Source organism: Heliangelus exortis, unplaced genomic scaffold (assembly GCF_036169615.1).
Source record: "Heliangelus exortis unplaced genomic scaffold, bHelExo1.hap1 Scaffold_278, whole genome shotgun sequence".
Classification (NCBI taxonomy): Eukaryota; Metazoa; Chordata; class Aves; order Apodiformes; family Trochilidae; genus Heliangelus; species Heliangelus exortis.
In genome coordinates this window covers 26988-48535 of record NW_027285955.1, presented here as the reverse complement: position 1 = coordinate 48535, position 21548 = coordinate 26988, and the positions used below count along the sequence as shown (strand labels likewise).

The 21548-nt window shown below is 70.0% G+C and overlaps 3 protein-coding genes across 4 annotated transcripts; 1 reads left to right on the top strand and 2 right to left on the bottom strand.

Annotated features, from left to right (window-relative positions):
- Window positions 1–446: 446 nt before the first annotated feature.
- Window positions 447–8534, bottom strand: FMNL3 (formin like 3; the record flags this gene model as incomplete). The annotated part of the gene is given in 20 exon segments (XM_071732629.1): window positions 447–482; window positions 485–514; window positions 683–932; window positions 1038–1121; window positions 1123–1140; window positions 1294–1443; window positions 1543–1653; window positions 1740–1814; window positions 2490–2549; window positions 2551–2584; window positions 2696–2772; window positions 2859–2897; window positions 2899–2968; window positions 3874–3944; window positions 3946–4015; window positions 4697–4780; window positions 5719–5795; window positions 5877–5957; window positions 6066–6149; window positions 8340–8534. Coding segments are annotated over 20 exon segments (1648 nt in total), but the record flags the coding sequence as incomplete, so codon positions are not given.
- Window positions 8535–8830: 296 nt separating this feature from the next.
- On the top strand, window positions 8831–12145 carry TMBIM6 (transmembrane BAX inhibitor motif containing 6). 2 transcript variants are annotated; one of them, XM_071732636.1, is made up of 11 exons: window positions 8925–8942; window positions 9454–9521; window positions 10470–10567; window positions 10651–10759; window positions 10842–10962; window positions 11085–11133; window positions 11247–11344; window positions 11451–11530; window positions 11661–11761; window positions 11852–11924; window positions 12012–12145. In XM_071732636.1, the coding sequence occupies exons 3-11, from the start codon at window positions 10512–10514 to the stop codon at window positions 12033–12035; spliced, it is 711 nt and encodes a 236-aa protein (XP_071588737.1). In that variant the 5' UTR covers window positions 8925–8942; window positions 9454–9521; window positions 10470–10511; the 3' UTR covers window positions 12036–12145. The 2 variants fall into 2 exon arrangements, with proteins under 2 accessions (XP_071588736.1, XP_071588737.1); XM_071732635.1 differs by lacking the exon at window positions 9454–9521 and having other exon boundaries at window positions 8831–8942.
- Window positions 12146–12648: 503 nt separating this feature from the next.
- NCKAP5L (NCK associated protein 5 like) lies at window positions 12649–20087 on the bottom strand. Its single transcript, XM_071732637.1, is given in 15 exon segments — window positions 12649–13143; window positions 13282–13421; window positions 14409–14554; window positions 14556–14664; window positions 14789–14867; window positions 14955–15108; window positions 15534–17260; window positions 17488–17601; window positions 17704–17823; window positions 17901–17939; window positions 18051–18119; window positions 18517–18636; window positions 18719–18760; window positions 19100–19297; window positions 19299–20087. Coding segments are annotated over 15 exon segments (3474 nt in total). The 5' UTR covers window positions 19476–20087; the 3' UTR covers window positions 12649–12903.
- Window positions 20088–21548: the final 1461 nt, after the last annotated feature.

Below are 21548 nucleotides of genomic sequence, written 5' to 3'. Positions count from 1 at the left end.
CACTGCAGCCCTGACCCCACGGTGCCTGCCAGGCACCCTCATCCTATTCCCAGGCTTTGTCCGCATCTCCATGGTCTCCCTGCCCTCCTTGTCCCAGTCCCTGCCCCCAGGGACCCCCTGCCCTCCTTGTCCCTTTCCCCAGGGTCTCCCTGCCCTCCTTGTCCCAGTCCCTGCCCCCAGGGACCCCCTGCCCTCCTTGTCCCTTTCCCCAGGGTCTCCCTGTCCCCAGGGTCTCCCTGCCCTCTCTGTCCCTGCCCCCAGGGACCCCCTGCCCTCCTTGTCCCTCTCCCTGTCCCCATAGTCCCTCTGCCCACCCTGTCCCCGAAGTCCCCCCTCCCCACAGGGTCCCCCTGCCCTCCCTGTCCCTTTCCCCGGGGTCTCCCTGTCCCCAGGGTCTCCCTGCCCTCTCTGTCCTTGTCCCCAGGGTCCCCCAGGGTCCCACTTACCCGACAATCCGACTGTGAGGGCGATGGAGGGCGAAGCCCCGGCAGTGGGGGGGCGGGGGGACACTTCCCTGCCAAGGGAAAAAAAGAGGGTGACACCGTGTCCCAGCTGGAGGGCAAGGGGGGGGGGGGAGTAGTTTTGGGGGACCCCTCAAGCCTCAGGAGTGACCCCAGGTTTTGGGGGTCATTCCCCCCATCTCTGGGGTACTGCAGTTTTGGGGACCCTTCCTCATCCTCACCTGGGAGCGGGGGGGCAGGGGGCGGCAGGGGGGGGCGGCGGGGGGGGCGGGGGAGGCGCAACCTCCGCGGGGGGGGTAACGGGGGGACCCTCAGGGCCTCCTCCGGGGGCTGAGGCTCGGGTTGGGGAGGGAGCTCAACCCCCGGGGCGGGGAGGGGCTCGGAGCCGTAGCGCTTGCGGAACGCTTCGTCCTTCTCCTGGATCATCCGCCGCAGCGTGTGCACCTGGTGGCTCGTGTGCTCGAAGGTCTCCTGGGGACACCGAGCGTCAGACCCGGGGGCTCGGGGCTCGGGGCGGGTCAGGACCCCTCCTCACTTCCCCCCCTACCCCACCCCAGGACCCCTCACCCCACGCACCTTCATCACCTCCAGCTCCTTCTCCCGCTGCAGCAGCTGCTTCTCCAGCTCTGCCACCCTCATCATGTTCTCGTTCTCCAGGTCCCAGCAGCTTCTCCGTCAGCTGTGGGGGCGACACGGAGGTGACACCAGCTCGGGGACCACCCCCCCGCCCTCATCACCACCGACCACCCCCAGGGGCATCGCCAGACCCCGGGAGGGGATCCCCCGGGACCTGGTGAGGAGCGTCCCCGTGTCCCCCCCCCCGCTGACGTACGTGGGACAGATGCTCCTCCAGCTCCTCCACCTTCTCCAGGGCCACGTTCTTGGTCTCAGCGTCCTCCAGAAGTCCCCCAACATCGAAGACGTTGTCCAGGTACGCCTGGATCTGCACCTGCAGCTTCTCACTCTCCGTGTGCCTCGACTTCTATGGGCACGGGGGCAGCGTCAGGGGTTTGGGGAGGGGGCTTGGTCCTCGGGGTGCGCCCCCACCCACCCCCCCCCGAACCCTCCCCTCACCCCATACCTGCAGGAACTCCTCCAGCCCCAGCTTGGTGAACTCGTACTGGAGATGGACGCGGAAGTTCATGTCCTCCACCGAGTGCACCACGATGTTGATGAACTGCATGCAGGCGACCTGCAGGAGGGGGTGGGGTCACCGCCAGACACCCCCCCAGCACCCTCTGCCCCCCCACAGACCCCGGCCCGGGCTCCGTGTCCCACCATGAAGTCGATGCTGCTGTCCTCGTTGCGGAAGTAATCCATCAGCCTCTCGAAGCGGTGCTGCTCCTTGCAGACCTGAGCGGCAGCCAAGGGGTTAACCCGACCTGCACCCCCCCTCCCCGAGCCCCCGGGCCCTCGCTCCAGACCCCTAAGCTCAGCCTGGTCCTGCTGTCCCCATTGTCCCCGTCCCAGCCTGGATCATCCTCCCCGATCCCCCCCAGCTCCTGGCCTCCCTGATCCCCATCCCAGTCTGGCCCTGGAGTCCCCGGTTCCTCCAGATCCTGCTCCTCAGTCCAGTCCTGATCCTCATCCTATACCAGTCCTGGTGTCCCCATCCCAGCCCCATCCTGGTATCCCCAGTTCCTCCAGATCCTGATCCTCAATCCAATCCTGATCCTCTCCAAGCCCAGTCCCTGGCATCCCCATCCCATCCCAGTTCTGGAGTCCCCAGTTCCTCCAGATCCTGCTTCTCAATCCAATCCTGATCCTCATCCCAGCCCAGTCCTGTTGTCCCCATCCCGGTTCTGGTGTCCCCAGTTCCTCCAGATCCTGACTCTCATCCCAGCCCAGTCCTGGTGTCCCCATTCCAGTTCTGGAGTCCCCAGTTCCTCCAGATCCTGATCCTCATCCCAGCCCAGTCCTGGTGCCCCCATCCCATCCCGGTTCTGGTGTCCCCGGTTCTTCCAGGTCCTTCTCCTCCATCCCAGCCTGATCCCGGTGCCCCCAGCCCCTCCCTGCTCCCCCCGGTACCTCCTTGAAGTTGTCGAAGGCAGCCAGGATGATTTCGTGGCCCCCCCTCACCAGGCAGACGGGCTGCCAGCAGCTCCAGCACCAGCGCCTTCGTCCTGAGGGGGGCAACAGCAGCACTCTCACTGTCACTGTCACTCTCACTGTCACTGTCACAACCCGGCTGGCACCGGGGACCCCTCCCCAGGCCACGGAACCCCTCCCCTTACCGCGGGTTCTTATTATTGAGGCTGAGGGCGATCTCGTTGACGGCGTGGGGGTGGGACATCACCAGGTTGAAGCCGTACTGCGGGGACAGCGTGGGGACGGCGTTGGTGGCACCGGCAGCAGCGGGAGGTGGGTGTCCCCCCACTCCCCGTGGGGTGGCCATACCTGGTAGTTCATGATGGCCCTCAGACACATGATGCAGAGTGTGGACATCGTCCCTTCTGGCTCACCAGCGGGAGTTTTTCAGCGCCCTGCGGCTGGGCAGGGTCCCCGAGCTGGGGGGACACCGGGCACGGGTCAGCGGGACCTCCTCCCCACCGGGGCTGCACCCGCCCGGGAAAAAGGTGGGAGGGGGGTGGGGTGGGTGTGGAGATCAGGGTGTGGACAGAAAGAGGGGGGGTTGGGAAAGGCAAGAGAGAAGCGGTGAGAGAGGGACAGGAGCTGCGGAGAGGCGGAGCGAAGCCACCGCCAGTGCCCGGTCCCGGTCCCCGGTACTTACCGGGGGGGCAGGCGAGGAGGAGAGAGAAAGAGAGCGCAGCCAGAAAGGGGGGGGCCCGGGCCTGGAAGCAGAGATGGGGCCGCGTTACCCCCGGATGGGGTAGAGTCAGAACGGGGGTGAGCACAGGCGGAGGGGACAGGGGGGACAGAGACGGCTGCAGAGCGGCAGGACGGGGTGGGCACCGGTGGCACCGGTGGCATCGGCCACACCGGGGGGTAGGGCAGAGCTGGGGGACTCGGGGGAGCACCGTGGGGCAGGTGGGGGACGTGTGCCACGGCATGGGACAGCGCTGGCACGGGGCACACGGCACGGCAGGAGGGTGCTTGGCACGGGGTGTGGTGGCACTGAGGATGGGACAGCTGTGGCAGGGTGACACAGCCAGAGCAGGATGGCAGTGGCACAGCCCACGGCAGGGTGGCACTGAGAATGGCACAGCCACGGCAGGGTGGCACTGGGAGTGATGTACACCATGGCAGGGTGGCACTGGGGGTGGCAGAGCCATGGCAGGGTGGCACTGGGGGTGGCAGAGCCACGGCAGGGTGGCACTGGGAGCAACGTACACCATGGCAGGGTGGCACTGGGGGTGGCAGAGCCGTGGCAGCACACGGCCCCGTGTCCCCACCAGAGCCACGGGAGCAGTGGGGATCCCCCCCTGCAGCCCCCTGGGTGGGGGGCACGTACCGTAGGGCGTTCTGGCGGGCAGAGCGGGTGAAGGGGCCGGGCAGGGTGCTGGGGGGCTGCAGGTCCTCGATTGGAGCGGCTCCAGCCCCGCAGCTTCTCCAGGGCGCCGTCCTCACCACCATCCAGGCCCTCAAAATCCAACCTGGGGACACGGCGGGGATGGGGGATGGGGGGGGGACACGTGGGGAGGGGGCACACGGAGCAGCCACCACGGCAAGCGAGGAAGCGGGTGGGCAGCAGAAAGGGGGAGAGGGGAGAGAGGGGGACAGCGGGACTCCTGGACACAGCCCGAGGGACAGGAGGGGGGTTGAGCACCCCAAAAGTAGCACTAAAACACTTGTCCCAGTGGCAGCAGAACCCCTGTCCCCAAACCAAGGGACAGAAGGGTGGTTGAGCACCCAAAAGTAGCACCAGAACCCCTGTCCCCAGCCCAAGTGACACAAGTGGGGTTGAACACTTCAAAAGTGGCACCAGAACCCTGTCCAGTGGCACCAGAACCCCTGTCCCCAAACCAAGGGACAGAAGGGTGGTTGAGCACCCAAAAGTGGCACCAGAACCCCTGTCCCAAGCCCAAGTAACAGAAGTGGGGTTCATCACCCCAAAAGTGGCACCAGAACCCCTTGTTCCCCACCCCAGGTGGGCAGGAGGGGGGATCCAGCACCCCCCAGGTCCCCGTGTCCCCCTGGGCTGCCCCGGTGTCAACAAAACGTCCCTGTCCCCAGCCCGGACCTGCCGGGGGGGGCCCCGGAACCCTCCTAAACGCAGGACCCCAGCCACCCCAGGGACCCCCCAGCACCTCCAGGACCCCCGTGTCCCCACTCACATGACAGCACACTGGGCGAAGGACAGGTAGTTCACCAGCACGTCCAACCCCTTGTTCTCATCGTTGAGGAACTCCCGCACCCACCTATAGCACCCAGCACCCATCAGGACCCCTTCCTCTAAGACGAAAACTCCCCCCCCACCACCATAAGGACCCCCGGCCCGGTGTCCCGGGGCTCCGGTGGCGGTTGCAGCCCCCCGGTTATCGGCGGGGCCAGCCCCCGGGGCGGGTTTATCTGCCGGCTGCAGGGCAGGGAGGGCGGGGAGGGAGGCGGGGAAGCGGGCTGGGGGCTGCGGCTGAGCCCCCCGGCGTGGGTGCTCCGGGGGGGCTACTCAGGGTGCCCAAAGGTGGGTGCTGGGGCAGCGCCCCCCATCCGGAGCATCCTGGGGTGAGGGGTACGGGGGGGTGGGGTCGGGGTGGCCCTGAGGTGGGGGCTGGGGCTGTGCCCCCCCATCCTGGGCACCCATGGTGGAGGGGGCTGGGTGCTGGGGGTGCCCCTCCCCGTCCTGGGAACCCTGGGGTGGGGGGGTTGGGGGAGGTGTCCAGCAGAGATGTGCCGCGGGGTGAAGGGATGGGGGGGGTTGCAGGGTGGGGGGGGGGTTCCCCCGTCCCTCTCCCCGTCCCGCTGCCCGCAGCCGGGGGTGCTGAGTGGAGCAGCAGAGGGGGCCGGGGGGGGTGGGGGGCGGCCGCCCCTTTCCTGCCCCCGGCCCCTTTCCTGTCTCCGGTTGCTGCTATTTTGGGGTGGAAACCGCCGACGGGGCAGGCGCGGTGGGGCCGGCGATGGGGCACGTGCAGGAGGTGACCCGGGCTCGGCCACGCCACCGGTGACATCCCCGGTGACATTCCCGAGCCTCGGGTCACTCCATCTCCTCCACCGGATGCCGGTGCCGTGGGGCTACTGCTGGGACTCTGTGACAACCCCCTCCCCCACTCGGGACTTTGTGACATTCCCCGGGACCCTCTGTCCCCCCCTCTAGGACCCTGTGTCCCCCTCCGGGACCCCCCAGGGTCCCGGTGCTCACCCGATGTGGTTGGTCCTCAGGCTGATCTCCAGCTCTCGCAGCACCTTGGTTGACTCCTGCACCCTCCTCCGGAATTTCTGGGGGCAAAGTGGGTGCTGAGCCACCCCCCCCCCCTCTGTGCTCACCCCCCCGGAACCCCCTTCCCCCCCCCCCCTCACCTTCCTGGTGACCCCGGGCTCCAGAAAGCTGCGCAGTTTTTGGATGTAGGCGTGGGGGGGGCTCTTCACCTGGAACCGCTCCTGGGGACGGGGAGGGTGACAACACGGAAGGGGAGGGGACTCGGTGACACGGGCACAAGAGCACAGAGTCCCCACCCCTCCAGGACCCCCCCCCCCGGGCCTCCCAACCTGGTCACAGATGAGGTCCCACTTCTTCTCGTTGTCGTATTGCCGCAGGAGCCGGGCTTTATCCGGGGGGAGGTTCATGGAGCTCTGGGTGGGGGGCAGAGGGGGGCTGTCACCCTTGGGGACAACGGGGACACTGCCCCCCAAGTGCCTCTAGGCCACACAGCGAGGCCAAGGTCCCCCCCGGTGGCCCCCAGCCCCGTGGCACGGCCAGGGTGTCCCCTCCCTGCCTCCAAATGGCTCCCAGCCCCGTGGCTTGCTGTGGGGGTCACGGGTGGGCACAGGGCCACCCGTGTGGCGTGGGGACATCAGTGCCACCATCGTGCCAGCCACCGGCAGCACCGAATCTCTTTGTCACCACCGTGTCCTTCCTGTCTGCACCCACTTCCCACCGCCGACCGCAGCGCCCCGACCGCGGCGGGGACACCGGGGACAGTGGGGACATCACCAGGAACACGAGTGGGATGTCACGGGGAAAGCTGAGGATGGTGGGTGGCCCGGAGGGCACGGGGCTGCCAGGGAGGGAGATGGCACCCACTGGGTGATGCCACCTCGGTGGGTGATGCCACCCCCGGTGGCCACACCACCCCCCTGGGAGATGCCACCTCGTCCGGCAAAGCCACCCCGGTGACAGGAGCTGCCGGGAGGTGCCACCACCGCCGCAGCTATAATTATCCCCCCCGGTCATCCCGGCAGGAAACCGGGACAGCGCCTGGGCGAGGCTGTGCCCCCCCCCCCGGCGAGGGAACCAATCCCACAGGACCGGGGACGTCACCGCCAGGACGGGGACCCCCCCAAAAAACCCCAAAATTCCCCCGGGGGCGGCGTCTCCCTTCCCCCCCGGTTAACCGGACACCGATGGCAAAGCCCCGGGGGAGACACCCGGGAGGCACCGGAGCTGGGAGTGTGTGTGGGGGGTGTTGAAGCGCAGCCGCCCTCGCTCCCGGTTCCCGCCGCTCCGTTTCCTGCCTTTGTGCCGCTCCCGGTCGGGCGCTTCCTCCGCCACCGCCGCACCCCACTGGGGACCCCCCCAAACACCCTCCGGATGAGCGACCCCTCCCCAAACCCAACCCCCCCGCGCTCCCAAGCACCGGGGCTACCGGGGTTAGAGACCACCCCGGGGGTTGAGGACCCGCTCGGGGGCCACCGGAGCCCCGGGATCAAACATTTTCCGACACCGGGGGCAGCGGAGGAAACGGATTTTTAGGGGGGCGGCACCGGGGGGGGGGGCACCCAAAATCCTTCCCCCAAATCCTCCCCCCTCGGTGTCACCGTCACCCGGCAGGATGCGTCCCACGTCCCCCCCGTCACCGGCCCCGCGTGGGATGCGGCGACGAATAACGCCCCGCGGGCCAGCACCGGCGGGACAGTCCCACACCGGGGGTACCGATGCCCCCCCCGCCCGGTACCGATGTCCCCCGTTCCCCTCTGATTCAATCTGCCCGAACCCCCCCGGGGCCACGTTCGGTATTTCCTGCCCGGATGCCGCTTCCGTTGGCTCCGACCACCACCGGGACGGCGGTACCGGGGGTCGTGTGCCCCGGTGTCACCCGGTACCGCTGTCCCGGTTGGTGTGTGTGTCCCCTCGCCACCAAAAATCACCCCGGAGGGGTCACCGGGCCACCCCGCTGTGTCCGGAGCCGGACGCCGTGGCCGCCACGGCACCGGTGGTCCGGGGGCACGGGGTGGGGACGGGGTCACTGCCCAGACACGGTCCCGGTAACGGGACGGCAGGGGTCACGGCTGCGGGAAGGACACCGCCCCGGCGGTGACAACGGACCGGGGCGCCCGCGCCCATGGGAACACCGCGCCCACGGGGACCCGGGGCTCAGCCCCGTCCCTCGCCTCCACGGGATCTTCCCGGTTCAAAGAGTCCCGAGAACGACGGTCCCCCCCTCGGTGATCCGGGAATGGCGTCACCCCCCGGGGCTGTCCCGGGACGGCTTCCCCCGGGGCCGCCCGCGGACGCTGCCCATCCCCGCGGGCACCGGCGCTCCCTGCCCGCCCCCGGTTCCCCCGGGCGCCGGTACCGTCCCCGCCCGGTGCTCATCCACCGGACGCTGGGAGGGGAGCGCGGCGGAGGGGCGCGTCCGGCCCGGGAGGGCGAACCGGGAGGGGTCCCGGGTAGGGGCAGACGGAGAGAACGCGGCGCGACCCGCCGGAGGCGCAGCGGGAGCAGCAAACGGAGCACGGGGGGAGCGCACCGGGAGTGCGCCCGAAGAACCGGACGGGGACAGCGGGAACGGGCGGGGGCCGCGGCGGGGGTCGTTCTCTCACCAACACCAAAGCGAACCGTTCCTCCAACTCGCAGGGCTCCGGCATCGGCATCTTGCCCGGGGCGAGCAGCCCCGTTCCTCCCGGGGCCGCCACCGTTCCCGGGCCCCGGGACAGCACTTCCCCATCCGCGCTCTCCACGTTCCCCATCCCCGGCCCAGGCACCGGGGGGCGGCGGGGGAGGCTCAGCCCGTCTGGTTCGGCCGCCGCCACCGCCTCCGGTCCCGCCCGGTCCCGCCCCGCCCCGCCCCGCCCGCAGCGGAGCCGCCAGGGGGCGCTCTCCAGCTTGGCCGCGCCACCGGGGGGCGCCCAAGGGCAGGGAGCGAGCGGGAGGAGCCGATTGGTCGGGCCGCTACCTCGATGACCAATGAGCGTCGAGCTCCCGTGCGGAGGAGGGGGAGCGCTCGGCCAATGGCGGCGTTCGGGCGCGGCTCGGTGACCAATGAGAGGCGGCAGCGGCCCTCCCCTCCTCTGCCTGTACGGTGTGGGCGGACCAATGGGAAGAGGCGGGGGGCGGGCCTTTGCGTGGAGCCGGCCAATCAGCGGCGAGGGCGTGGCGCAGTGGGGAGCGCTCGAGGCCCAGCACGGACGCGGAGCGCGGCGCAGGTGAGGGGGCGGCGGGGGGGGCCCGGCCGGGGGGGCCCCGAGCGGCGGGGGCGGCTCGGACCGGCGGGGGGGGGGGGGCCTGGGCAGCCCCCAGCACCCCCCAGAGCCTCACCCCGGGGGGGCCCGTCCTGGGCAGCCCCCCAAGGCCTCACCCTGGGGGGGGCCCCGATGTCCCCTGCTCCCCCCAAAGCCTCATCCTGGGGGGGGCGCGGTGGCTCTTGTCGTCCCCCCCCCCCCCTTAAGGCCTCTCCCCGGGGGGGTCCCGGTCTGGGCAGCTCAATCCCCCCCCCGCCTTTTTTCCACCAGGCCCATGGAGGGGGGGGAGGTGACGCGGGGCCGCCCCTCTCCCCCCTTTTTTATTCCTATGGGGGCTCCCAAGGAGGGGGGGGGGGGGGTCCGGAGGGGTCCCCTGGGAGGTGCCCGCGGTTGCGGAGCCGTTGCGGGGGGGTTGCGGGGGGGGGGTGGGTAAAGGTCGCCCAGGAGCCACCTCCCGGTTACCCATTGACGCCAGCGCTCGGGCCACCAACCGGGGACGTCACCAACGAAACCGAAACGGTTCCAGCGCTGCCGCAGCCCCCGGTGCCGAGAAGGACCCGGAAAAACACCCCTCCCCGCCCCCCCCCGAACCACCCCCCCTTTACCGAACCCAAACACACCCCCTGGGGTTCGGTCCGTCGGAACCGGGGCCCAGTGAGTGGCTCTTGTCTCCACGGGGAGGACGGGTTCTGCCGGATGGAACCGGGACCGGGCTGTCCCCGGGACCGGGCTGTCACCCCCCCCCCCTCCCCTCTGCCCCCCCCGTGGGGTGGGGGCTGCTTCCCCGTCACTTTGTGCCACCACCCCCGGCCTCTGCCACCCCCGTTGTCACCATCCTGGTGACAAACCCGTTTCTCACTGTCCCAGCGCCAGGACAAACCCAGTAGAACCTTGGCGACCATTCCTGGGGCGGGGGGGGAAGAGGGCGGGGGGGGGGGGAGGGGACACCCCATGACCGATGTCCCCCTCGGGCAGTGCCCCTTGGGGACAGGGACAGGGATTTTGTGGCACTGGCCGGGCTGGTTGGGTTCTGGCAGGTGCCAAAATTAACAGAACCGGGTGAGCCGGATGGACCGGGAGGGGGGGGGAGTGACAAAGGGGGGGGGGCGGTGAGAGGAGGAGGAGGAGGAGGAAGAGGAGGAGGAGGAGGAAGAGGCCCCGCAGGGATCTTGGCGCTGCCAGAGCCTCCTCTGGGGACGTCATCACCGTCACTAATGATGTTCTGGCACAAAGACACTTTCCAGCTGCTGGCAGCACCCTGGGGGGGGGGGTCAGGGGGTGTCCCCAGGGCCCCCCCACCCCCCCCTCGGGTCTTGCAATCCCGGGCAGAGCTTGCACCAGCGGCACCAGGAGGGCTCCAGTCCCTCCCCACCACCTCCCACCCCGGGACAGGCAGATCCGGAGCTCCTCAGCTCCAAGGGGAGCACGGGAGGGGGGTTCTGGTGTGTGTCCCCCCCCCTGACACCCCCTCCCCAATGTCCCCTCCCTCAGGTTGCCCTCAAAGTGGCCGTTGGGCCCCTCCAACCCCGCACCATGAACGTCTTCGACCGCTCCATCAACTTTGACGCCCTCTTCAAGTTCTCCCACATGTGAGTAACACCCCGGGGGGGGGTTTGGGGGTCTGGGGGGGGGGGTTTGACCATCCTCACCGCCCCCCCCACCTCACCCACAGCTCAGCCTCCACCCAGGAGCACCTCAAGAGGGTCTATGGCAGCTTTGCCCTCTGCATGTTCGTGGCAGCGGCGGGGGCTTACGTCAATGTGGTCACCCACCTCTTCCAGGTGAGCTTTGGGGGGGTTGTAGGGGTGTGTGTCCCCCCTCTTTGTTCTCCCCCAAGCCCCCCACTTCTTTCCCTCCCCACAGTTCAGCCTCCTGACCGGCCTGGGGGCCCTGGGGCTGATCGTGTGGCTGACAGCCACCCCGCACAGCCGGGACACCGAGCAGAAGAGGTTGGGAATGCTGGCTGGATTTGCCTTCCTGACAGGTAAAGGGGACACTGGGGACACCCCCAGCCTCCCCCTGGGGACCCCACACCCTGGGGAAGTGGGGACAAATGCCCTGAGACAGCACCCACCCCCTTGGTAACACCCAGCTCTGTCCTGCCAGGCATCAACCTGGGACCCATCCTGGAAATGTGCATCTCCATCAACCCCAGGTAGGATGTGAGACACCCCCCAGCCTCCTTCTGCCTCCCAGCACCCCCCCAAGCCCCCTCCTCCCCCCACAGCACCCACAGCACCCTCCTCACCCCCTTCTCCTCTCTCTTAGCATCATCCCCACTGCCTTCCTGGGCACTGCCACCATCTTCTCCTGCTTCTCGCTCAGTGCCCTCTACGCCCGGCGCCGCAGCTTCCTCTACCTGGGAGGTGAGGAGGGACCCAGGGGACACCCAGGATGGGTGGGGGACACCCAGGATGGGTGGGGGACACCCAGGAAAGGGCCAGGCCTCACCCTCCTCCCCTGTCCCCACAGGTTTCCTCCTCTCTGGCCTCACTCTCATCTGTCTCTCCTCCCTGATCAATGTCTTCATGGGCTCCATTTGGATCTTCACGGTGAGACCCCCTGACGGGGGGGTGGCAGGACCCCCACAGAGGACAGAGGGATGTCACCTCACCCCGGTGACACTCCCAACCCCCTCCAGGGTTGGCTGTCCCCATTTCATGTCCCCTGTCCCTCCCACAGGCCAACCTCTACGTGGGGCTGATGGTCATGTGTGGCTTCGTGCTCTTCGACACGCAGCTCATCATCGAGAAGGCAGAGAGTGGGGACAAGGACTACATCTGGTGGGGGTTTGGGGACATCGGGGAGGGGACACGGGGTGGGGAGGGGACACACACACACAGACAGCTCTCACCCTGAGCCTGTCCCCACAGGCACTGTGTTGATCTCTTCCTCGATTTTGTCAACATCTTCCGGGAGCTCCTGATGATCCTGGGCATGACCGAGGTGGGTGACAATGCCTTGGGGACAACCAGGGGACACAAACCTGCCCCTCGGTGGCCTGGCAGTGACCAAACCCATCTCCTCTTACAGAACAAGAAGAAGGAGAAGAAGTGAAGCAGCTCCAGGCTGAGGTGGAGCCATCCCTGTCCCTGTCCCTTCTCCCTCTCCTTGTCCCTGTCCCCTCTCCCGGACATTAAAGAGGTCCCAGCGCTCGCTGCCCAGGAGCTTTCTCACCTTGTGGGGTTTTTTTTTCTCTCATTTTTGCTTTTATTTGATTAGAAACCCCCCTAATTTACAAATCCTGCTGGATTTCAGCCACCACCCCTCCCCTACCCGACCCCCACAGCCCCCCCAGCCCCATGTCCCCCCCCTTCCCCTTCCCCTTCCCCTTCCCCTCAGGGTTTCTCCCCAGGGACCTGGGGGTCACCCCCTCACCCCCAGGCAGTGAGGACCCTCCCCACCAGCCCGGGGGGGGCAGTGGGGACCCCCTAGAAGCCAAACCCAACCTTGGAGCCTCCTTTAGTGCCAAGAAATGCTGGGATGGGGGCTGGGGGGGGGGGCCAGGAGGAGGGGGGAACACACAACTGTATTTTATTCCGAGCTCCCTCCCGCTCCCCCCCCATTGCCTCTTTGTACACCAGGATGATTCAATAAATTGCTCAAACTTGAAGTTTTCATTCCCCCCCCTCCCCCAAACCCTGCACACAGACAACAGGGGCTGCAGTAATGTGTATAAATAAACAGGGGGGGGGGGGGAACATTTATTGAGTTAAAAACCCAGAGGTGGGGGCTGTACATGGTAATAGCACCATTGGAGTGACCTGGGAGGAGTGGAGGGGCGTGGGGGGGGGGGGGGAGGGGAGGGGAAGGGCACCAGGACCCCCCCACACACACCCTGGAGCACCCCCAGAGTGGGACTGAAGGATTTTGGGGTGTGGGTGGAAGACATGAACACGGGGGGGGGGGGGGGTTCAGGGGGGGCTCATCCCTGGCTGCCACAGGAGGAGAGGCTGTCATAGAGGGAATCGCTCAGGGACTCGGAGTGCTCCAACCCGGGGGGGCCGTGTCCCCCCCCATCCTGGGACCTGACCTCCGTGCTCCCCTCCTCCCCCACATCCGAAGCGCTGGGGGTCCGACTGCTGCTGGCGCTCAGGGTGGGGGGCAGCGGGGGGGGGGCCCCCGGGGAACCCCCTCGACGTCCCCCCGGGCTGCAAACGGGGGCCTGGGGAGGGATTTGAGGGGTGAGGGGGGGGCTGCCTATGACACCCCCCCCCCTCAACTCGTTCCCTCCTCTGACACCCCAGGGGTGACAGGGGGGGTCCCACAGCCCCCCCTCTCCCTCCATGCCCCCCCCTCTTACCAGTGTGGGGCGGTGCAGCCCCTCCAGCCCCCCGGGGGGGCAGAGGAAGGGGTCGGGGGCCCCGCAGGCTCTGGCGTTGGGGAAGGTCCAGTTCTTGCTCTGCTGGACCCGTCGTGGCCTCCCCCCGTCCTCATCAGGGGCTGCGGGGCAAAGGGGGGGGGGGCAGGGGGGTCACCACTGGTCTGCAGACCCCCACCCTGACCCCCCCCACACACACACCCTGGGTGCTGAGCCCTTGGGACCTCAGAGGGGAACACACAACCCCCAGCATGGTGGGATTGGGGGGGGGTATGGGACATGGTGGGACATTGTGGGACATTGTGGGACACAGGGACATTGTGGGACACAGGGACATGGTGGGACATGGTGGAACACGGTGGGACACAGGGATATGGTGGGACATTGTGGGACATGGTGGGACACGATGGGACATGGTGGGACATAGAGGGACATGGGGGGACATGGCAGGTCAGGGTGAGATGGGGTGGGACCTGATGGGACACGATGGGACCTGCTGGGACACAGAAGGACAGGATGGGACATGATGGGACCCTAGGGGACAGGGAACATAGAGGGAACATGGTGGGACATGATGGGACACAGAAGGATGTGGTGGGACACAGAGGGAGAGTGGGACATGATGGGACACTGGGGGACACAGAGACATGGTGGGGGGGACTGGGGGACACAGGGACACGACGGGGCATGGAGGGACAGGGTGGGACATGATGGGACACAGAGGTACAGGGTGGGACACAGACACAGTGGGACATGATGGGACCCTGGGGGACACAGGGACACAGTGGGACAGGACTGGGGGACATGGTGGGGGGGGACTGGGGGACACGGTGGGGGGGGGGGGCTGGGGGACATGACAGGGCACAGAGGGACAGGGTGGGACACAGACACAGTGGGACATGATGGGACCCTGGGGGACACAGGGACATGGTAGGGGGGGACTGGGGGACACAGGGACATGGTGGGGGGGGACTGGGGGACATGGTGGGGGGGGAATGGGGGACTGGGGGACACGGTGGGGGGGGACTGGGGGACACAGGGACACAACAGGGCACAGAGGGACAGGGTGGGACACAGTGAGATGGGGTGGGAGGTGTGGGGACACCCACCTTGTGTCCCGGCACGGTGGCCGTGTGGGGCAGGGGTCCCAGGGGGGCGGCAGGCGGGGGGGCTGCGGTGTTTGCCCCCCCCCAGCAGCTCCTCTGCGTGGGGCACCTCCCGCTCCAGCGTCCGAGCCTTGCGCGGCACTTTGGTCAGGGGGGGGGGCCCGCGGTTTGGGGGTGCTCTTGGCGGGGACCCCCCCATAATCCGGGGGGGGGAAGGTCCCGATCCCGCTGTCCAACGTCCTCGTCAGTGACCCACAAGCTGCTGGCACCGGCGGAGGGGTCAGAGCCATCCCTGGGCCCCCTCCCCACCTTATTCCACCCCAGCCCACGCCCCCTCCCCACCATATTCGTCCCGTGCCCCCCCCATCCCGCCCCCCCCTCACCTGCAAAGTGCTGCGATGTCCCTGACTCAGACAAACTCTCATCCGAGGGCAGCTCCTCCCGGAGACCCACGTTGGGCACCTGGGGGGAGGGGAGGTCACGGGACACCCCCCCCTCACCAGGGGGTGCCAGGCGTTGGGGCTCGGGGGGCTCGGGGGGGGTCCTCACCTTGTCGGGGGGGTCCCGCAGGTGTCCCACGATGCCGTTGCGGGGGGGGCGGCAGCCCCGGGGGTCTTTGGTGTCGGGGGGGACCCGGCGGAGGTCGCAGAGCTCCCGCTTGTGCTCCAAGCGGCTCTCGTAGGGGACATCCTTCCCGTCCACCCTGGGGACAGCCAGGGTGGGCACCTGCCGGCCTCAGAGCCCCCTCCCGGGGCCACCCACTACCCCTCACCCACAGCCCCGTGGCCACCCACCACCCTCACTGCCCCCTCCCCGTGGTCCCTGGACTACCCACCACCACCCATGGGCCCTGGGCCACCCATCATCCTCATGCCCCTCACCCCACAGCCACCCACCACCCTCACTGCCCCCTCCCCGTGGTCCCTGGGCCACCCACCACCACCCATGGGCCCTGGGCCACCCACCATCCCCACCACCCACCACCCACGGGCCCTGGGCCACCCACCATCCCCATCATCCCACCACCCACCACCCACGGTCCCTGGGCCACCCATCATCCCACCACCCACCACCCACGGGCCCTGGGCCACCCACCACCCTCCCTCCCCCTCCCCGGCCACCACCGACCTGTCGAGCAGCTGCTGCATGAAGGTCTCGGCTGTCACCTCCTGGTAGATGACGGGGAGGTGGCCGGGACCCCGGGGGGACCCTCGTGGCCGCCCCTTCTCCAGCGCCAGCCCCTGCAGGAACGCGTGCTCCTCCCGCAGGGCTTTCCTCAGATCCTCCGCCTTCTCCATCAGCTTGGAGATGTTCAAACTCTCCGCTTCCAACTTCCGAGCCGCCAACTTCACCTCCCGACGTAACGGCGCCGGGGTTCCGACCCAATCCCGGCCTCGGCCGCCATCCCCGCGTCGGTTCAGAGCCGGCAGCTTACTCCGCCGCAACCCGAACCAACTGGCCAAGCCCCCCGCCCCCTTCCCCTTGGCTTCTCCGGTCGGTGCCCTCTCCTGTCCCTGCAGCCGCAGCACATTCTCCTCGATGCCCTTCATCACCTTCTCCTCGATGGCCGAGTGCCCGCTGGAGGCGGTGCCCGACGCGGGGGGGGGGTTCGGTCCCGACCCGGGGGTCTCGGTGGCTGCCGGCGCTTTGCGGGGTCCCCCCGAGGCTTTGGGGTTCTCCTCGCCCCGCGGGGTCCCGGCTTTGCCAGCGCCCGTCTTGGTGGGCAGTTTGGTGGGGCTGCCGTGGGGGCTGCGGGGGGATTTGGCAGGGGGAGCCGGGGGGGCTCGGGGAGGGGTCCGCCCGCCCGACGGTCGCCCCTTGCCCCCCGCTTTGCCGGGGTCGCCCATGGAGCCGGAGGAGTAGCAGCGGGCCAGGGGCTCCCCGCCGTGCGTCGGCTCGGGGTGCTTCAGGCTGCCCCCCAAGCCCCCCCGGGGGGGACCTCGCTCGGGCCGCCCCGGGCCGGGGGGGCCCTCAGCCCCCCGCAGTTTGCCCAGGGCTGCCAGACGCTCCTTGAAGGGCAGGTAGCCCGGCTCGGGGGGCTTCTTGCCCGGCCGGCGGGAGGGGGCCGAGCCCCCCGTGCCTCGACGGGTGCTGGGGGGGGAGGCGGCCGCTCGCTCCCCCCTGCCGGGGGGTCCCGGGGGGCCCGGGAGCTGCTCGGCTGCCTCGTAGGCGCGTGGTGGGGGGAGAAGGGGGGGTTCGGGGGAGATGGGCTCCGGGGGGGCGTCGGGGGAGGTTCGGCGGCTGAGCCCCGGGGAAGCCTCGGGGTTGCCCCCCCGGCAGGGAATGCGGGAGGCGCGGGGGAGCTGAGGGCTGAGGCGCAGCCCCCCGGGGGGCCCCGGCAGTTTTAGCACCTTCGGGGGGGAGGGCAGGGGGTCGGCGTCCCCCTCGGGAGAGAGCGGGGTCAGCCCCCCCCCCACCTCGGGGGTCTCCTCGGGGTAAAGCCCCAGGAAGGCGGGATGGTCGCCGCGGCGCTGCCGGGGGGGGGCCCCGGGGGCTTCGCTGCTGCGCCGGCAGTACCCGCCCTCCCCCCGCAGCAGCCGCTCGGCCAAAGCGCTGAGCAGCGTCCCCCGGGGGGGTCCGACCTCCTCCGGCGAGGAGCAGGGGCTGCCCTCCGTCCCCCGCCACCCCCCGGCAGCCCCGGACCCCCGCAGCGGGCAGGGGGGCCAGGATGGGGGGGCACAGGGCTCCGGGGAGCCGGGGGAGGCCGGGGGGGGTCCCAGCAGGGGGTCGGTCTCCTCCAACTTGCGCAGCACCTCCAGGATCTGAGCTTTCTTCTTGAAGAAGGGGGAGAGGGCGTCCAAGGGGGGGGCACCCGGGCTGAGCCCGGGGCTGCCCGATGGCACCAAGGGGGTCACCTGTGGGGGGCGGGCGCTGTCACCCCACGGGCAGAGGGTGCTGAGCCCCACGGTGCCCTGCCCTGAGCGGGGGAGACACCCCCGGGGACACCATGGGTGGAGGGGGACAGAGAGAGACACGAGGAGGTCAGGGGTGGGGGACAGCAGAGTCGGGAATGGGGACACGATGTGGTCAGATGGTGATGGGGACACCACGAGAGAAGGGGTTTGGAGACCCCGGTACCCACCTCGAGGGGGGGGATGCAGCGGCTGGGGGGCAGCAGATGGGGGGGGTCCTCAGTGGGTCCTGGTGGGGGGCTGGATGGGGCATCCGGGGACACTGGCAGCGGGTGCAGCGTCAGCTGGAGAGGGGGGAGACATCGGGGTCAGATTTGGGAGAGGGGGAGTTCTGCACTGTGACCCCCCCCCTCCCCAAACAGCAACACAGCCCCCCCGGACCCTACCTGGGGCAAGGACCCGGCCGAGAGCTGCAGCTTCTGCTGGAAAAGGTCACTGAGTGCCTGGTTCTGCCTCTCCAGGTCGAAGACCCGTTTCTTCAGCTTGATGCACTCCTCACGCAGGTCCTGGGGGAAGTGGGGGGTGTCAGCACCCAGGCCCCCCCAGCCCCCTCACTGCCCCCCAACACCCCCTCCACACTCACCTTCTGGTTGAGCAGCGCCTGCACGACATGGTTGGCAACCTGGGGAGCAGAGGAGAGGTTTGGGAGGGGGGAAGAGGGGGAGGGCACGCGTGGCCCCACACGCCAGCACACGCATATGCACACGTGTCCCACACGTGTGTCCCCGGGTACCTCGTCCAGACACCGCTCGTAGGTCTCCCGTTGGTTCTCGTTGGCCTGGGCCAGGGCTGAGTTCTCTGCCTGGGGACAGAGTGGGGACAGCTCAGGGGACAGGGGACACCTGGAATGCCCCCCCCCTGCTACAGCACCCATGGGACCCTTCCTCTGCCAGGAGGGTCCCAGGGCCACACGTGGAGGGCCGGGGCTGTCCCCCTGGTTCACAGAAAGCAGGGAAGTGCTGCCCCCCACCATGGCATCTGGGCTGCTGGCCCCGTGGCACGGCCACCCAGGTGACAACGGCCACCGCTGCACGGTGGCCACGGCTGCACGGTGGCATCAGCCACGGTGACGCAGTGGCCAGGGTTGCACGATGGCAACGGCCACCGCTGCCTGGTGGCCACAGCTACCCTGGTGGCCCTGATCTCTGGTGGCCACAGATGCCTCCTGGTGGCCCCGGTTCCCGGTGGCCCGGCCGTACCTCCAGCTGCCGCAGCCGCTGCAGCAGCTCCTGGCTGGTGCCCGTCTCGCCCGGTGCCAGGGGGCTCCGGGTGTCCCCCGTGTCCCCCGGTGTCTCGGCCACGCTCTCCGACATCGCTGGCTGCGGGGGGACACGCGTAAGGCCGGAGGGTCCCCACTGCCCCCTGCCCGCTGTCCCCCCGGGTGGCCCGGACTCCCCTCACCTCGCCTGGGATGTCCCCAGCCCTGTCCCTCCGCGGTGTCACCTGCGGGGGAAGAAAGGGCCTGAGCAGGGGAGGGGGGACGCGATGGAGCCTCAGGGAAGCCCCGGGGCTGAGCCACCGGGACCCCCCCGGCAGCCCCGCCACCCGTGTCCCTTCCCGGGGTGTGCAGGGGCCCGGGGGCACCGGGATGCGCAGCTCCACCGGAACGTGCAGAACCACCGGGACCGGCCCCGGGATGCGCAGCTCCCGGTGCACAGGACCCCCGGGCTGCAAACGCCGAATCCCCGGTTCTAACCCCGGTGCCGGACACCCCGCTTCCCCCGCTGCTCCCCCCGCCGGTGCCGGTCCCGGTGCCTCCCCCACCGCTCACCCCGTACGCACCGGAACCGGGGCCGGCCCTGAGCACCGGCCACAAGCACCGGTACCGGTCCTCCTCCCCGCTCCCGCCGCGCACTCACTCCCGGGGCTCCGGTGGTTCCGCCCGTCCTCGCTCAGCGCGGTCCCGGGGCCGGTCCCGGTGGCGGCGGCTCCATCCCGGCCCGGCCCGGCCGCGCTATTGTTGGGAGGCGGCGGCGGCCCCGGCTCCGCCTTCCCGCCGCGGCCGGGGAGGAGCCGCCACCGCCGCCCCCGGTACCCGGCTCCGGCAGCGCCAGCCCCGGGCAGGGAGCACCGGGAAACCGGCACGGGGGGTCCGGGGACCCCCGGGGAGAGGCGGCACCGGGACATCCGGTATCCCGGGAGAGGAAGGACCGGGCATCCCCCGGGGGTACCGGGCAGATCTGGGGGTACGGGGCACCTCACGGAGAGAGCCCCCCCCCCCCCCGAGGGGGCACCCAGCACCCTTAAGAAAGGGACCCCCAGGAGCCTGGGGACCCCCCGGAGGAACCCCGGGGCGCGGAGCCGTGCTGTGCCCCCCCAGGCCGGGGCCTCCCCCCTGCAACCCCCGGTGGGGGCCTCGGCAGCACGGGGAGAACCGGGAGGGGGGGGACACATAACGGGAGGGTTTGAGGGGGGGGGGGGGAAGCGTCGAGGCCGGGAGTTGGGGGGCGTTCAGCCCTGTCCCCCACCGGGAGAAGGGGGGGAGCACCGGGGGGCACCGGGCTCTGCCCCCTTCTCTCCCCCCAACGCAACGAGAGCGGCAAAATTCACCGGAGCGCCGGGACCCCCCCCGCCCCCCACCTCCCCCAGCCCTGCGTGGCAGCGTGGGGACACAGGGGGTGGGGGGCTGGGGGACATTCCCCTCGTCCCCCCCCCAAAGTCCGCAGCACCGTGAGCACACGGCGGGACCTCGCACGTGCTGTCCCCGTCCCAGGTGACAAACCCGGGGGGCCCCCCCTGACCCCCGCACCCTCCCTTCCCGGTGCTGCCCCCGGTGCAGGAAGCGGCCCCGGGTCCGGCGGCTCCCGCTGCGTCACGGGGGGAAGTGGGGGGGGGGAAATGAGGGGGAAATGGGGGGGAAGTGAGGCTCTGTCTGGAGGGGAAGAGCAGCCCGGGCCTCTTCCCCCCCCCCCCCCCCCTCCCCGTCTCCTCCCCAGGCCCCACGGCGGGGACAGCCGGGGGGGCCCCGACAGATGGACGGCGCTGCTGTCCCCTCCCCCATCCCGGGGTCCCTGTGGGGAGGGGGACGCGGCTCCAGCACAGCCCTTGTGTCCCCCCTGGTGTGTCTGTCCCCCCCCCCAAGCCGAGGACAGCTGCCACTCGTAGCGGCCACGCTGAGGACCGTGGGGACACACGTGCCAGCGCGGCAGGGGACTGTCCCCACCATGGCCTGGGTCTGTCCCACGCCAGGGTGTCCCCCCCAAACCTTCAGAGCCTTGGGGACATGGGGGTGACAGTGCCGAGTGTCCCCAAAACTGCTGTGCTGGGGAAACCAGGACACGCTGGGGACAGCCTGGGGACAGCGAGGATGCCCCTGGGGACAGCGAGGATGCCCCTGGGGACAGCAGGGACACCTTGGGGACAGGCGGGATGCACCAGGGACACGTGGGATGTGCTGGGGACACGTCGAGGACAGAGGGGACTCACCAGGGACACGGCAGGATGCAGTGGGGACACCGGGGGTCATCCAGGATGCAGTTGGGGACAGCAGAGACACACAGGGGGACAGCCGGGATGTAGGGGGGACAGTGGGGACCTGGCGGGTGGGATGGGGGACAGTGGGGACACCCCAGGGACAGCCAGGAGCCAGCGGGGGGGAGCCTGGGGTGTAACGGGGGGCGGTGGGGACACAGCGGGGACACGCGGGATGCGCTGGGGACACGCGGGATGTTCCGGGGACAACAGCCCAGGGACATCGCGGCCACTCAGTGGGGACAACCGGGATGCACCGGGGGGGGGACAGCGGGGGGCACCGGCGACATCCCGGGGGAGGCTGGGGGGTACCCCACGCCTTTTCCCCCCGGGGCACCCCCGGCCCCGCCGCCCGCCCCCCACTCCGGTGCCCCCGGTGCCTTCCCCTCCGCCCCACGGGGCTGCCGGTGCCCCCGGTGGGTCCCGGCCCCACTTCCCCGGGGACCTCCCCTCACCCCCTTCCCGGTGCCGCCGCCGCTTCCTCTCCCTCCGTCCCGCCCGCCCCCCCGCCCCCCCCTCTTTCCGCCGCGGTGCGGTCGGACTCACCGGGGGGGTTACGGTGGGGTAGGGGACGGCATGGCCCGGACCGGGAGCGGGGCTGGGTCCGGGGCCGGTCCGGCGGTGATGACGTCATGGCTCCACCGGACCGGCCCCGCCTCGTGCCCCCGCCCCCGCCAATCCCAGCCCGGGGGCGGTGGGGGGGTCCCGGGAAGGAGGGCGGGAGGGAGATCCCGGGGCCGTCGGGGTGTGGGGGGGGTCC

Excerpts from the sequence above, each read along its gene's own strand:
- TMBIM6 (XM_071732635.1), top strand. The coding sequence starts at position 10,512 with ATGAACGTCTTCGACCGCTCCATCAACTTTGACGCCCTCTTCAAGTTC. Across the intron at positions 11,134-11,246 it reads TGCATCTCCATCAACCCCAG|CATCATCCCCACTGCCTTCC; the intron begins GTAGGATGTGAG and ends CCTCTCTCTTAG. Across the intron at positions 11,345-11,450 it reads CAGCTTCCTCTACCTGGGAG|GTTTCCTCCTCTCTGGCCTC; the intron begins GTGAGGAGGGAC and ends CTGTCCCCACAG.